The sequence below is a fragment of the Arvicanthis niloticus genome, chromosome 30 (assembly GCF_011762505.2).
Source record: "Arvicanthis niloticus isolate mArvNil1 chromosome 30, mArvNil1.pat.X, whole genome shotgun sequence".
NCBI lineage: Eukaryota > Metazoa > Chordata > Mammalia > Rodentia > Muridae > Arvicanthis > Arvicanthis niloticus.
The window spans coordinates 24,675,810-24,689,036 of NC_133438.1; the positions used below are offsets into that span (position 1 = coordinate 24,675,810).

Consider the following 13,227-nt stretch of genomic DNA (forward strand, 5'->3'; position numbering starts at 1 on the left):
AAAGGTTAGTATACCAATCATAGTTGTCAGATGGTTTTGCCCCTTTGTTTGATTCTTGCAAATTATGCCAGACATGCTGTTTTGAAATAATTAAGTTGCTGACCTGTATGTTAATGCCCCAATCTTGCTGTAGCTGCAATAAATACTCAGCACCCCTAGACTTTGTCTCTCAGTTTGGACCTGATGTGAGATTGACTGGTGAGAATCCTTGTGACTCAGCTCATAGTACAGACCTTTTGCAATAGGTTCTTGGTGGTCTCTCGTGTTCCAGTGACTTGGGCACAAGGTCTTGGTGCATAGACCGGAACCCCAAAACCCTCAAGAATCCCAACTGAAGGGTTGAAAGGCTTCCTGTTAAGGTGTGTCATTGTTGTTCTTTGTGTAAGTGGCTTGTCTGTCATATTTGTGTCTGTGTACCTTGGTTTTTGAATTTTTCTTGGGTATTTGCAGAGGGAGATGACTAAAGTGAATGTGGAAGCACAGTATAGTGGATGCACTGAAGAGTTGAAGCCACAAAGGGCTTGGAAGATGTTTCAGAGCCTGGTGTAGGGGATGGTGTGCCCATGGTCTTAATTTCTGGGAAGGTTAGAGCAGACTTAGAACCCTGCTACAGGGCTCACAGCTACCTTCCTATCTTCATTTTCTCCTCTGTACAAGTGTTGGCATATGCTGGGTAGCCTTTACCGCCCTCTTGTGGCTGTCTATTTTGTGTGTGGCACTTTGTTATTCTCTGACTGAGGAAATGAGACAGACTCCATCCTAATTGATTTAGTTACTAGCCCCACACCTTGGGCTAAATCCTTCTTAACAACAGGACCTAGACCCATTGACTATTCCACGACAGAGAGCACTTTGAGACAGCACCCAAGGCAAAATCAGGCTCTGCCTACCTTGTTTTACAGGGTAAAAAGACAAAGACCTCATTTCCCACCTCCTGAACTACCTTCTGCCCAGTTCATATGTGACCCTAGTTTTGAACTTGCAGCTGTCATAAGATGGAATGTTGTTCTTCATTGATTCTCACAAATTTAGTGTATCTTCCTTGGACCAGAGGTTTTGTCTTTTGTTGGTGGCCATTTCTAGTTGTGTGGTACGATCTGCTTTTCTGTCCACCTTCCCGGTGTTTTAGCCACATCTTTGGTAGCACTGGCCTGAGAACCCAGGGTTAAAGATGCTCACCCCAGGTCAGCACAGCCTCTGAGCTCCCCATTCCAGTGTATCCTTCCCTGCTCTGAGCCAGGTGCCCTCCCTATTTTGTCCTTACTCAGCCACAACTCCAACTCCCTCTTGTGGTGGCAGGGTCTTCTGTAATTGATATCGTTAAATCATTGTTTTTGTGTTGTAACAACTTCCTCCCTTATTATTGTGTCTGTGTCATAGTTGTCTTAAGTTCTCAACATTTCAGAGCTTCAGTCATTTGAAGGAGCCTCAATCAAATGCGTGCCCTCATCAGAATGGCTGGTTGCTAAGTCTATGAGAGATAGTGTTGATGATTGATTAGGAAGGCTCTTCCACTGAGTGTTGCAGTATCCCTAAGCAAGTGGTCCTGCACTGGATGAGAGAACAGGCTGAGCATGAGACAGTGACCAAGCAAGAGAGCAAGCCAAGAGACAGTGTTTGTCCATGCTTTTTGCCTTCAGTTTCTAATCTAAGCTTTCAAAATGATGGACTGTTATTTGACAGAACCATGTACAACAAGCATTTATTACCTGAGATGCTTTTGTTTAGAGGATTCAATCACAGCAGCAGATAAGCAAGTTAGAACAACAACAACAACAAAATGGCATCAAAGGGTTATTTTGCTATTGTACAGAATCTATGTTGTAGATTGTATTCTTGTGGACAGGAACAAATTTTGGGTAGAAAGGTTTTTGGATTGGTTGGTGTCTCTAACTCTCCACTGGGGGTCCTGCCTGACTGCAGATGTTGCCTCTTCAGCATCCATATCTAACTGCTATGCATCTCAGCTAAGATCAACCCCATAGACTCCTTGTCATCCTCCAATTTGTGGTCTCTGGCACATCCCAAATGTACCCCCTCCACCCAGCCAGCTGCAGATTTTGATTCATTTTCCCCCTCTGGCCCTCTTTTGTCTCTCGCCACACCTGTTGCTGGTTCTCCCTGATTTCCCCTTCTTATCTGCTCTCCCATGCAGTTCTCTCTCTTTCATCTGCCTCCTATGACTGTTTTATTCCCCCTTCTGAGTGAAATTCATCCGTGCTCATTTGGGCTTTCCTTCTTGTATAGCTTCTTTGGGTCTATAGAGTGTAGTGTGAGTTTCCTGTATTGAAAACTTCCTGTAATAAAGACTTTTGCTCCACCTAAGAGCTGAAATTGGCTTAACCCTCAGTTGCCAGCCAGCCTGACCAGGCTGCTGGAGTCTTTAATATATTGTCAACAGCTCCTACAGGTCTTATTCACCACAGAAGAATGGGAGCAGATTCTACTAACATCTCCAATGAGATGCTGGATTTCACATAAATTAATCTGACTGGAACTGACACCATGGCTACAGGTAGGAAGAGACTGGCTGTCTCCCACCAGACTCTCAGGGCAGGTCTCAGGGGGCAACATGACACCCCACCAATTTGGCCAAGGTAAGAGAGGTTCTACAGAATCCTGTGGAACTACCTTCAGTTTTTCTAGAAAGATTAATAGAAGCTGGCAGACAAAGGAAGTGTATCATAAGAGAGAGACAGGAAAAGAAAGAAAAGGAGGAATGAGAAAATATTGGCAGCAATAGTAAGTGATAAATAGAGATGATAGGGCCTAGGCAAAAAAGGGAACCTGGGCAACAGAAGATCTAGACCTAATGAACATGGAGAGTGTCAGCGACACCCACTGGACAAAGATCAGTGCACCTTCTTCAAAGAGAAAAGGCACCAAAAGTGTCCTAAGAAACAGGCCAAGACTTCAAAGGTCCTGACCCCTAGAGAAGAAGATTAGAGGAGATAACCCTGAATGTGGAGTGGACCCCATGGACTTTTTAGTGGATACCAGATTTGAAAAGGCTACAGGACAAAATTGATATAAAATACTAAGACAGGGGTTGCCAGAGGGGTCCCAACACAGATCTTGGGACCCTAGAGAAGGCCAGTGGCCTATCTGACCGTTGTGACACTCCACTTCCTTGAGAACATTGTTTGACAACCCTCCCCGACCGGTGGATGCTGATATACTATCAGAGCCTGTTGATTGACTAAAAGAGTGATCTTTGCTCCCCCTGCTACCCTAAACCCAGCACTTTGTCAACAGAGATTGACAACTCTCCTCCCGTCCATTGCTGCATTGACATCCTGGCAGAAAAAACAGATACCCAATGTTACCTGAAGGAGCAGCCTGGGCCAGAAAGTCTGAACTGGTATTTGGACGGGAGCGGCTTTGTGAATAAAGGTAAGTGGATGGCAGGAACAACAGTGATGAGTGCTTCGGACCAGCAGCCTGCCAAAAGGGACTTCTGCCCAGAAGGTGGAGCTCATCACCTTAATACAAGCCTTGCAAATGATGGAAGAAAACATGTCAACATCTACACCAATAACAGGTCTGATTTTGCCACTGCTCTTATGCATGGGGTGATTTACAGACAGAGGTGGGCTGCTGACGTCTGCAGAAAAGGACATTAAGAACAAAGAGGAGATTTTGAGTCTCCTCGAAGCCATTCATCTGCCTAAGAAGGTGGCCATAATTCATTGTCTTGGACATCAGAGAACTCAGGACACGGTTGCTAAGTGAAATCAGACAGTAGATTTAACTGCTAAGAAGGCAGCTCAAGGAGCCACATTCTGACTGTGGAAAACGTACAAAGTGCTGGGCGGTGGTGGCTCACGCCTTTAATCCTAGCACTTGGGAGGCAGAGGCAGGGGGGATGACGGGGAAGGAATAATGATCAATAATCATGGCAATCAATAATCAATACCACTCAATGACCAATAGTCAACACTAGTCAATAACCAAAAGTGATCGATTATCATGATAATCAATGATCTATCATCAGCAGTAAATGCTAATCAATAATCGATTCTAATAGCCAATAACAATTAATAACTGATGGCACATGCCTTTAATCCCAGCACTCGGGAGGCAGAAGCAGGCAGATTTCTGAGTCCGAGGCCAGCCTGGTCTACAGAGTGAGTTCCAGGACAGCCAGGACTGCACAGAGAAACCCTGTCTTGAAAAACCAAAAAAAAAAAAATTTAAAAATAAATAAATAAATAAATAAAAAGAAAACCTACAAAGTGTCTTGAAAATCATGTTGCCGACTTAAAATAAATGGCAGATGACGACACAAAAATGGACAAACTGGGATTCAAACCTGGGTCCCCTCATGGACGAGTAGAAATCTCAGAAGAGAAAATCATCCTTCCACAGAAAACAGGATGTGACTGATTTACACTGGTGGACTCATCTGGGAGCTAAACACTTGAGAAATTTGGTAAAATCCTCTCCATTTCATGTATTGGACTTATCTGATGTGGCTGAAACGGTCATAAGAATTGTGAAGCCTGTGCTTTGCCTAATGCCGGGTATTCAAGGTTTTTCCCCAAGAAAGAGACTCTGGAGAGAACAACCTGGACTCCACTGGGAAATGGATTTCACGGAAGTCAAACCTGCTAAATATCACCAGTGACAGATATTTGCTAGTCTTTATAGATACTGTTTTCAGGATGAATAGAGGCCATTTCTACAAAAACTGAGACTGCCAACGAGTAATATAAAGTATACTGTAAAGTAAAATAAAATTTAAAATATAAAATATATGATGAAATATAAAACATAAAATATAAAACATAAATATATAATATAATTTAAATATAAAAAGTAAAATAAAATAAAATACATCGAATATAAAATATAAAGTATAAAATAAAAAAGTAAAATATAAAATTGTATAAAAATAAAATATAAAGTATAAGTATAATAATATTTTAAATTTTATATTTAATTTTTAATTTTATATTTTATATTTCTAAGATCTTAGAAGAAATCTTTCCCCAGTATGCAGTACCTAATAAGGTAATAGGACCCGATAATGGACCCGTCTTTGTTGCCCAGGTGAGTCAGGAACTGGCCGCCCAGCTGGGGATAAATTAGAAATTGTGCATTTAGGCCCCAGAGTTTAGGACAGGTAGAGAAAATGAATAGAACTCTAAAAGAGACCTGGACTAACTTGGACTTGGAGACTGGCGGGAGTGATTAGGCAGCTCTCCTTCCCTTTGCCTCGTTCCAGGTTCAGAATACCCCAGGACTGTTTAAATTCTGTGTGGGCACTGCCACTGCTTACTGAGACAGGTGGGGCACTCAATCCTAATATTGTTCTTTCCAAATCCCTGTTTGCCCACATGAAAGCGTTTGAGGTGGCTCGACATACGAGACTGGAGGGCCTGAGCACCAGTTCCAAGCAGGAGACACAGTTTGACATCACTGAGCTGGAAACTTTGAACCCAGCTGAACACACCTGATGACGACCCCAGCCTCAACCCCAGACACACAGGCTCTAGTGACCGACTTTGTAGGCTACAAGTTAAGGCAGAAGGGTTATGTCAGAGGAGCTGGCCCAGGAGAAGGCCCAACCGCTGACCTGCTACACCAAGCCATACAGGCGGCTGGAGATGAATTTGAGACCCCTTTCCAGCAACCCTCTCTGACCTGGTTGCTCAACTACATGGGACCCCAGGCTCAGCCCAACAACACTTCATCCGGGTTTCCGATGAACTATTCCGAGGAGGCCCCAATCGAGAAAATGCAAGTTATGAAGATACTGAAGTTTAAAATTTCTAAAAATTTACATTATAAGAAGTGGGGTGGGAGCGGGCCTATGAATAGTTAAGCTTTTATGATTAAAAATGTAATTAGATTTCTGAGTTCGAGGCCAGCCTGGTCTACAGAGTGAGTTCCAGGACAGCCAGGGCTACACAGAGAAACCCTGTCTCAAAATACCAAAAAAAAACCCAAAAATACCTAATTAGAAGAAGTGGGGATGTAGAATGGAAATTATGAAAATCATTTTGTATATAGATTCTTTCTTAAGTTTTTCTAAGGACATGGAAAATTTTCTCTGAAACAAGCCAGACCAGTTTTGGGAACTGGCTGACCAAGAAGGGAAGTAAAGAATGTTAGTCATTTAGGCTGCATCAAGAAACTGGTAACCACAACGATTGGGCAGGGCTGCAAGTGAGAAATAGTTAATCAGAAATAGTTAAGTAATGTTAGGAAAGTTGGGCCACACCCACAACATCCTCAGACCAAGCCCACACTATCAGATCAGTCAGTCAGACCACTCAAGCCATGCCCACAATGACATCACTGCAACCACACAGTCAAGGGAGACCATGCCCACATATAAGGACATCACTCAGGCCCTGAAAGGGGCTGATTTGCATGAGTTAACATAAATTATAATACAGCTCAAAGCAAAGGATTGGGCTGAAAGGAGCTGATTTGCATAAAATAGCATAAATTATTATACAGCCCAGAGAACTGAGAAACTGTAAGCACTATTGCCAATGACCCCGGCCTGGCCCCACCCATGTCCCTCACTCTGACTCCTCCCACACTTACATAAGACCATGCCCCATACACAGGCACCAGAACCACATTTTTGAGAAAAAAGAGTATACAGAGTGTTTTTCACATGACCCTGACTCATGTTCTGCCATTTTTATGTTATGTATCCTTGGCAACCCTTAACCCCCTCCTCACTCCCTTGGTTTGTGGTTTGCCCCTTTAAAAAGCCCCTTAGCCCACCATTCTGTGTCAATTCAGCTCCTGCATGAGCAAACAAATTGACCTTGGCTGGCCAATCTCCCTAATAATGCCTCTGCTGATTGCATCCAGGTACAGCGTCTTGGAGTTTGTGGGTGGCCATGACTTCCCGACACTCAAGTGAGGGTCTCTCCTCAGTGGGGTCTTCACTCTTGCTCTTTCCTTTCCCTTCTCTCTCTGTGCACACACGCTTTCTGATTTTCTCTTTTCCCCTCAAGCCACCCCCGCCAAAGTGACTTCCCAGCCTAGGTCCTCGGGACCAATGAATTCACCCTGCTGCAATTTCCCAGTAAACATGCATTTAATATAAACTAATCTGGATTCAATTTCCTTATTTCAAAAGCATAGAAATAACCTATCACCCGTGAAGAGAAATAACCTATCAGTCAAGAGGGTAAGTAATAGATAAAAAAGACCAGGTAAGAAAATGGAAGGGCAGTTGAGAAACAGACAGACCAACCCCTGGGGTAGAGGGCAGTTCTACCAGGCACACCTTGTAAAGGTAGGAACTGAGAAATGTCAGGGAGAACTGACAGCCACATCTGCTTTAGTTGTTAAATGGGCACCTCAGCCATTTGTCCCAGGGTTTGAGACTCATCAGTAGGAAAAAAAATGAGAAAGTTCAAAATGATTAATTATAAATTCAAAAATTATTTTAAAAGTTTCAACCGGCCAGACAGTGGAGGTGCACTCCTTTGATCCCAGCACTGGGGAGGCAGAGACAGGTGGATTTCTGAGTTCCAGGCCAGCCTGGTCTATAGAGTGCGTTCTAGGACAGCCAGGGCTACACAGAGAAACCCTGTCTCGAAAAAAAAAAAAAAAAAGAATAGCATCTTGTATACTACTTACAGAGAGAAAATGGAAAGAAATGGGAGACCTCTAAGAAGCAGAAACTATCACACAACAGGACAGACTTGGGAGGAGTCTCATAAACAATGCTGCAGAAGGAGAATGCACCTTATCTCAAGAACATTCCTGACCAAGCCTATGGTGGCCTTATGACTGATAACCACAGCCTCACATGGTAGAAAGAGTTGGGTTTTGGGGACATAAAATGTCATGAAGGCCCTTCTCCAGACCATCACCAGCTCTCCCAAGGATATTCCTGGTTTTAGAAAAGGACTCTATTTTATCCTCAATCCACTGGGGCCTCAGGATGAGGTCCTCAGACCCAGGCCCCAGACTGTTATTGGCTCTGCCAAGTGTGTTCCTGGTTTTGAGAAGGACTCTGTACATGAGGGCCTCATGGAAAGCCTTGCTTGATAAGGCTAGCCCCCGCCCCCCCCACATCAGTGTTTCTCTCCCTGTCTCTCTGTCTCTCTCTCTGTCTTTCTTTTCTCTCTCTTTCTCTCTCTATCTCTTTTTCTCTCTCTTTTTCTTTCTCTTTCTCTCTCTGTCTCTTTCTTTCTTTCTCTCTCTGTCTCTCTCTTTCTCTCTATCTCTCTTTCTCTTTCTCTTTTTTCTCTTTCTCTCTCTTTCTCTTTCTCTATGTCTTTCTCTCTTTTTCTCTCTCTGTCTCTCTCTTCCTCTCTCTTTCTCTTTTCTCCCTTTCTCTCTCTGTCCCTCTCTTTCTCTGTCTTTCTCTCTCTGTCTCTTTCTCTCTTTTCTGTTTAGTTGTTTTATTTATTTGCCACCCAAATTTTGCCCAACTATCTATTCCCCCTCCCACAGTTCTTTACCCTATTCCCCTTCACTTTGCTTTTGAGAGTGAGCTCCATCACCCCCACTTCCACTCCTCTCATATCCACCCACCACCACCTCACCTCCCTGGGGCATCAAGTCTCTACATGATCAAGTGTATTGTAAATTTCAACATAGGACTAGCTATTATTAAATAGTAAATTTCAATAAAGGACTAGTTAAAAATTATTGGAAATTTCAGTATAGGACTAGTTAATATTAAGTTTTAAATTTCAATGTAGGACTAGCTAATATTAAATTGTAAATTTCAATGTAGGACTAGTTAATATTAAATTGTAAATTTCAATAAAGAACTAGTTAAAAATTATTGGAATTTTCAGTATAGGACTAGTTAATATTAAGTTGTAAATTTCAATCTAGGACTAGTTAACATTGAATTGTAAATTTAAGTATAGGACTAGTTCATATTAAATTGGAAATTTCAATATAGGACTAGTCAACATTAAAATGTGGGCCACCATGTGGTTGCTGGGAATTGAATTCAGGACCTTTGGAAGAGCAGTCAGTGCTCTTAACCACTGAGCCATCTCTCCAGCCCCCTGAAATGTACATTTCAATAAAGGACTAATTAATATTGAATAGGAAATTTCAATATAGGACTAGTTCATATTAAATTGGAAATTTCAATATATGACTAGTTAATGTTAATTAGAAATTTCCATATATGGCTAGCTAAAAATACTTGGAACTTTAAGTATAGGACTAGTTAATATTAAATTGTAAATTTCAATATAGGACTACTTAAAAATAATTGGAAATTTAAACATAGGATGAGTTAAAAATAATTGAAAATTTTAGTGTAGGACTAGTTAACATTAAATTGTAAATTTCAATATAGGACTAGTTAATATTAAATTGTAAATTTAAATATAGTCCTGCCTAATATTAAAGTGTAATTTTCAAAATAGGAATAGTTAATATTAAATTGGAAATATCAAAGAATATTATATTTCAATATAGTACTAGTTAACACTAAATTGGATATTTCAATATAGAACTAGATAAGATTAAATTGTATATTTCAATATAGGACTACTTAAAATTACATTGTAAATTTAATTAAAGGACTAGTTAATATTAAATTGGAATTTTCAGTATTGGACTATTTAATATTCAATTAGAAATTTTGATATAGGATTGGTTAACATAAAAGTGGAAATTTCAATATAGGACTAGTTAAAAATAATTGGAAATTTGGATATAGAACTACTTAATGTTAAATTGAAAATTTCAATATAAGACTAGTTAAGATTAAATTGGAAATTTCAATACAGGAATAGTTAATAATAAAATGCAGATTTCAATATAGGACTACTTAATAATAAATGGAATTTTCAATATAGAACTAGTTAATATAAAATTAAAAATGGCAATCTAGGACTAGTTAACATGAAATTGTAAATTTCAATACAGGACTAATTAACATGAAATTGGAAATGGCAATCTAGGACTAAATATCATGGAATTGGAAATTGTAATCTAGGACTCGTTAATATTAAATTTTAAATTTAAATATATGATTAGTTAACATTAAATTGTAAAGTGCAATGTAGGACTAGTTAATATGAAATTGTAAATTTCAATATAGGACTAGTTAACAAGAATTGGAAATTGCGATCTAGGACTCATCAACATGGAATTGTAAATTTCAACATATGGTTAGTCAACTTGGAATTGGAAATTGCAATCTAGGACTAGTTAACATTAAATTGAAAATTTCATTATAGGATTAGTTAACATTAAATTGAAAATTGCAATCTAAAACTAGTTAACATGGAATTGTAAATTTCAATATGAGACTAGTTAACATGGAATTGAAATTTGCAATCTAGTACTAGTTAACATTAAATTAAAATTTCAATATAGGACTAGTTAACATTCAATTGTAATTTGCAATATAGGACCACTACAACAGTAGAGTCGTCCTCTCACATTGGATCATTTCTCTTGGGCAAAGAACAAAGCTTTCTACTTCCTGGAATAGACAGATATTCTGCTTATGATTTTGATTTTCATGCACACATTGCTTCTGCCAAATCACGATCCATGGACACACTGAGTGCCTCATTCACCACAATCGCATTCCACACAGTATTGCTTCTGACCGAGGAACTCATTTCACATCAGAGATGTGAGACAGTGGACCAATGATCATGGATTCTAATGGTATTAATTACTATTAATACCATATTCCTTGTTACCCTGAAGGTGCTGAACTGATAGTAAGATAGAATGACCTTTAGAAGACACTTTTACACGGCCAATTATGGGACAGCCACCTGGAGAGCTGGGCAGGGTCCTAGGCTGTATATATTTTGAATCAACTTTCAGTATTTGATAAAGTTTCTCTCACAGCCAAGATCCATGATTTCAGGAATCAAGGTTTTGGAAAACCTGTGTGAAGGTCACAGGCCACAAGTCTCAGTGGAACTCAGCTCAAAATGCAGGGCTCCCTTTATCAGCAGGAATTCCATTTCTCTGCCTGACTTTGTCTGGATAATGTCCCTGAACACACGTGACTGTCCTTAGCTAATAAATATCTTTTTACAGCGCTGCTTCAACTCAGCACACAAGTTGCATTCTGGATTCCCTGTGCACATGAAGCACATGTATCTGCTGCATTATAAGAAAAGAGAGTTGAAGTTCAAGGGCATGAGGTAGGATATCTCAATAATTCTATAAATCTGTGCATTTGATGGCAGAAACTCCTGCCATCATTTAAATCAGGGAGCATGCATGGTTAGTGTAACAAAGAACGCAATCTATTATTGAGAAGTTCTCTTTGATAATGAGATGGTATTTTATATTTGCTAAATATAGGTTTCAGATTTTACCTCAGTATTTAATAAAGTTGTTCAGTTTTTCTCAGCTGTATATAGACCCTGCGAAGCTGAAGTATTCCATGGACATTTCTTTCATCTGGAATATTGAGAATCATCTATATATGACAAAGAGAATCGGGAGTGAGAATTTATTTTCTAAATAACATTTCACAAGATCAAACATGATTTTTGAGGACTCTTGTCCTTTCACTTGCTAAAGAGACACACTGCATTTTGAAAGTGGTCATCCTTTACATATGCCTGCTTAAGATTACACGTTTAGCAAAATCAACTTCTTGTTGACCTTCTGTTAAGGTCTATCGAAATTTCTTGTCTAGATCATCACTTGACCTTCTGAAGAATCTCTGTATATTCAAGCTTTTCTTTGTACTAGTTCTCTCTTAGTGACCATTACTCCATATCCTTGCTCGGATTGGGTGTGACTTTCCTTGGAAGCTCCCAGGGAAACATCCCTGTATTTTGACTCTCCTCAATACACACTGAACACAGGATAGGATAAAACTTAGATGACACCCAGTTTGTCATAAATGTTGATCTGAGGACAGATAGTTTAATCCCATAGGTATTTCCCAAAAACTTGATGATCTAAGTGCCTTAAATACCTCATTTATTCCTTCAGAACTTCCAACGGCTTTGTATGCTTTCTTTTCTTTTCATTTGGGAAATTTCCATCGTAATCTATTTATAACTCTTTTATTGAAACCATTTAGATCATTCTAACATTATATAAATGTTTATAACATACAATAGGCTTAACAAAAAATTCACAATCTATTGTGAGAATATTTATTCAGGGGTGGGAAATAAGCAGTTTATATCCCCTTTTTCTAAGTTCTCAGTGTCACCACATTTCAAAATTATCATAGTTCATTCTAGGATAATAATAAAATAATACGTTTTACATGCAAAAAAATTGACAAAGTGTTTCTTCTGAGACTGTAGACATCCTTCAATCATTCACATTAAAGATACTTTACTCAGTATATCTGGAGACAAATTTACATTACCTAAATAGTTATTACCCTTCCAAGTTGTACAAATACTGGCCAGCCATGTCATATTTTTTTTTGTTTTTTGTTTTTTTTAAATAGAGGTTTAGTAACATTTAAAAAGCCCTGGTGTGATTATTTTAATTCAACAAAGCTGAAGGTATGAAAATGGTTGTGGTTTAATTTAGAAGATAAGATAAGCCCTGAGCTGGATCTGCCTATCTTTGTATATTTATCTGTTTTTAAAGAGGTTCTACTAGATATAAATATCTTTTAAATTATTAACATGTTTATGCCTGCATAAAATTTAAAATATGTATATATCATAATTGAAAACATAGATATGTTAGTCTTGTATGAGTGAGGAGAATTCCAGTATTAATAACATCTCCTGGTCTAGGAGTAGTAAACTCTTTAAAACTTGTTATCTATTCCAAGGAAAGATTCAGACCCATATTTTTATTTTGTAATTATTGCACCTGTGTGGATATATTGATTAAATATATTTTTGTCTTTTCATATCAATTTTAAGTTTATTTTCATTAGGAACAAAATGAACTAGGGTCAAGTTAACAAGTTTAATTTACTTGTAAATCATTTGCTATTAAGTACATGATGTAAATAATAACCACGTCTCATGTGTATATTCTACATGTAATTAATAAAACATCAAATTTTAATAAGCCACCAATTTGTGTCAATTGCTTGTCTGGGATTTTTGTTTCAGAATTTTCATTGTAAAGTGAAAACTTCACATTGAAATCTTTAGTAAGCATATTTTTATGTTGGACAGAAAGTAAACCAGACATGTCTAGAGCAGAAGAATACTGAGTGCATTTTATCTCAGAAGAAAATTAACTGCAAAAATACCTGACAGTGAGACCTAGCATAGGGTAGCATACATGTTCTTCGGTGGCAGCAGTCTGTGTGGC

General features: G+C 38.9%; 1 protein-coding gene across 1 annotated transcript in view; it reads left to right on the plus strand.

Moving 5' to 3' along the window:
- Positions 1-5,458: 5,458 nt before the first annotated feature.
- Positions 5,459-13,227, plus strand: part of LOC143440726 (uncharacterized) — a 32,071-nt gene continuing 24,302 nt past the window's right edge. The window contains exon 1 of the mRNA XM_076927482.1: positions 5,459-5,796. Within this exon, the coding sequence (XP_076783597.1) occupies positions 5,459-5,796 (338 nt within the window). The remainder of the gene's footprint in view (positions 5,797-13,227) is intronic.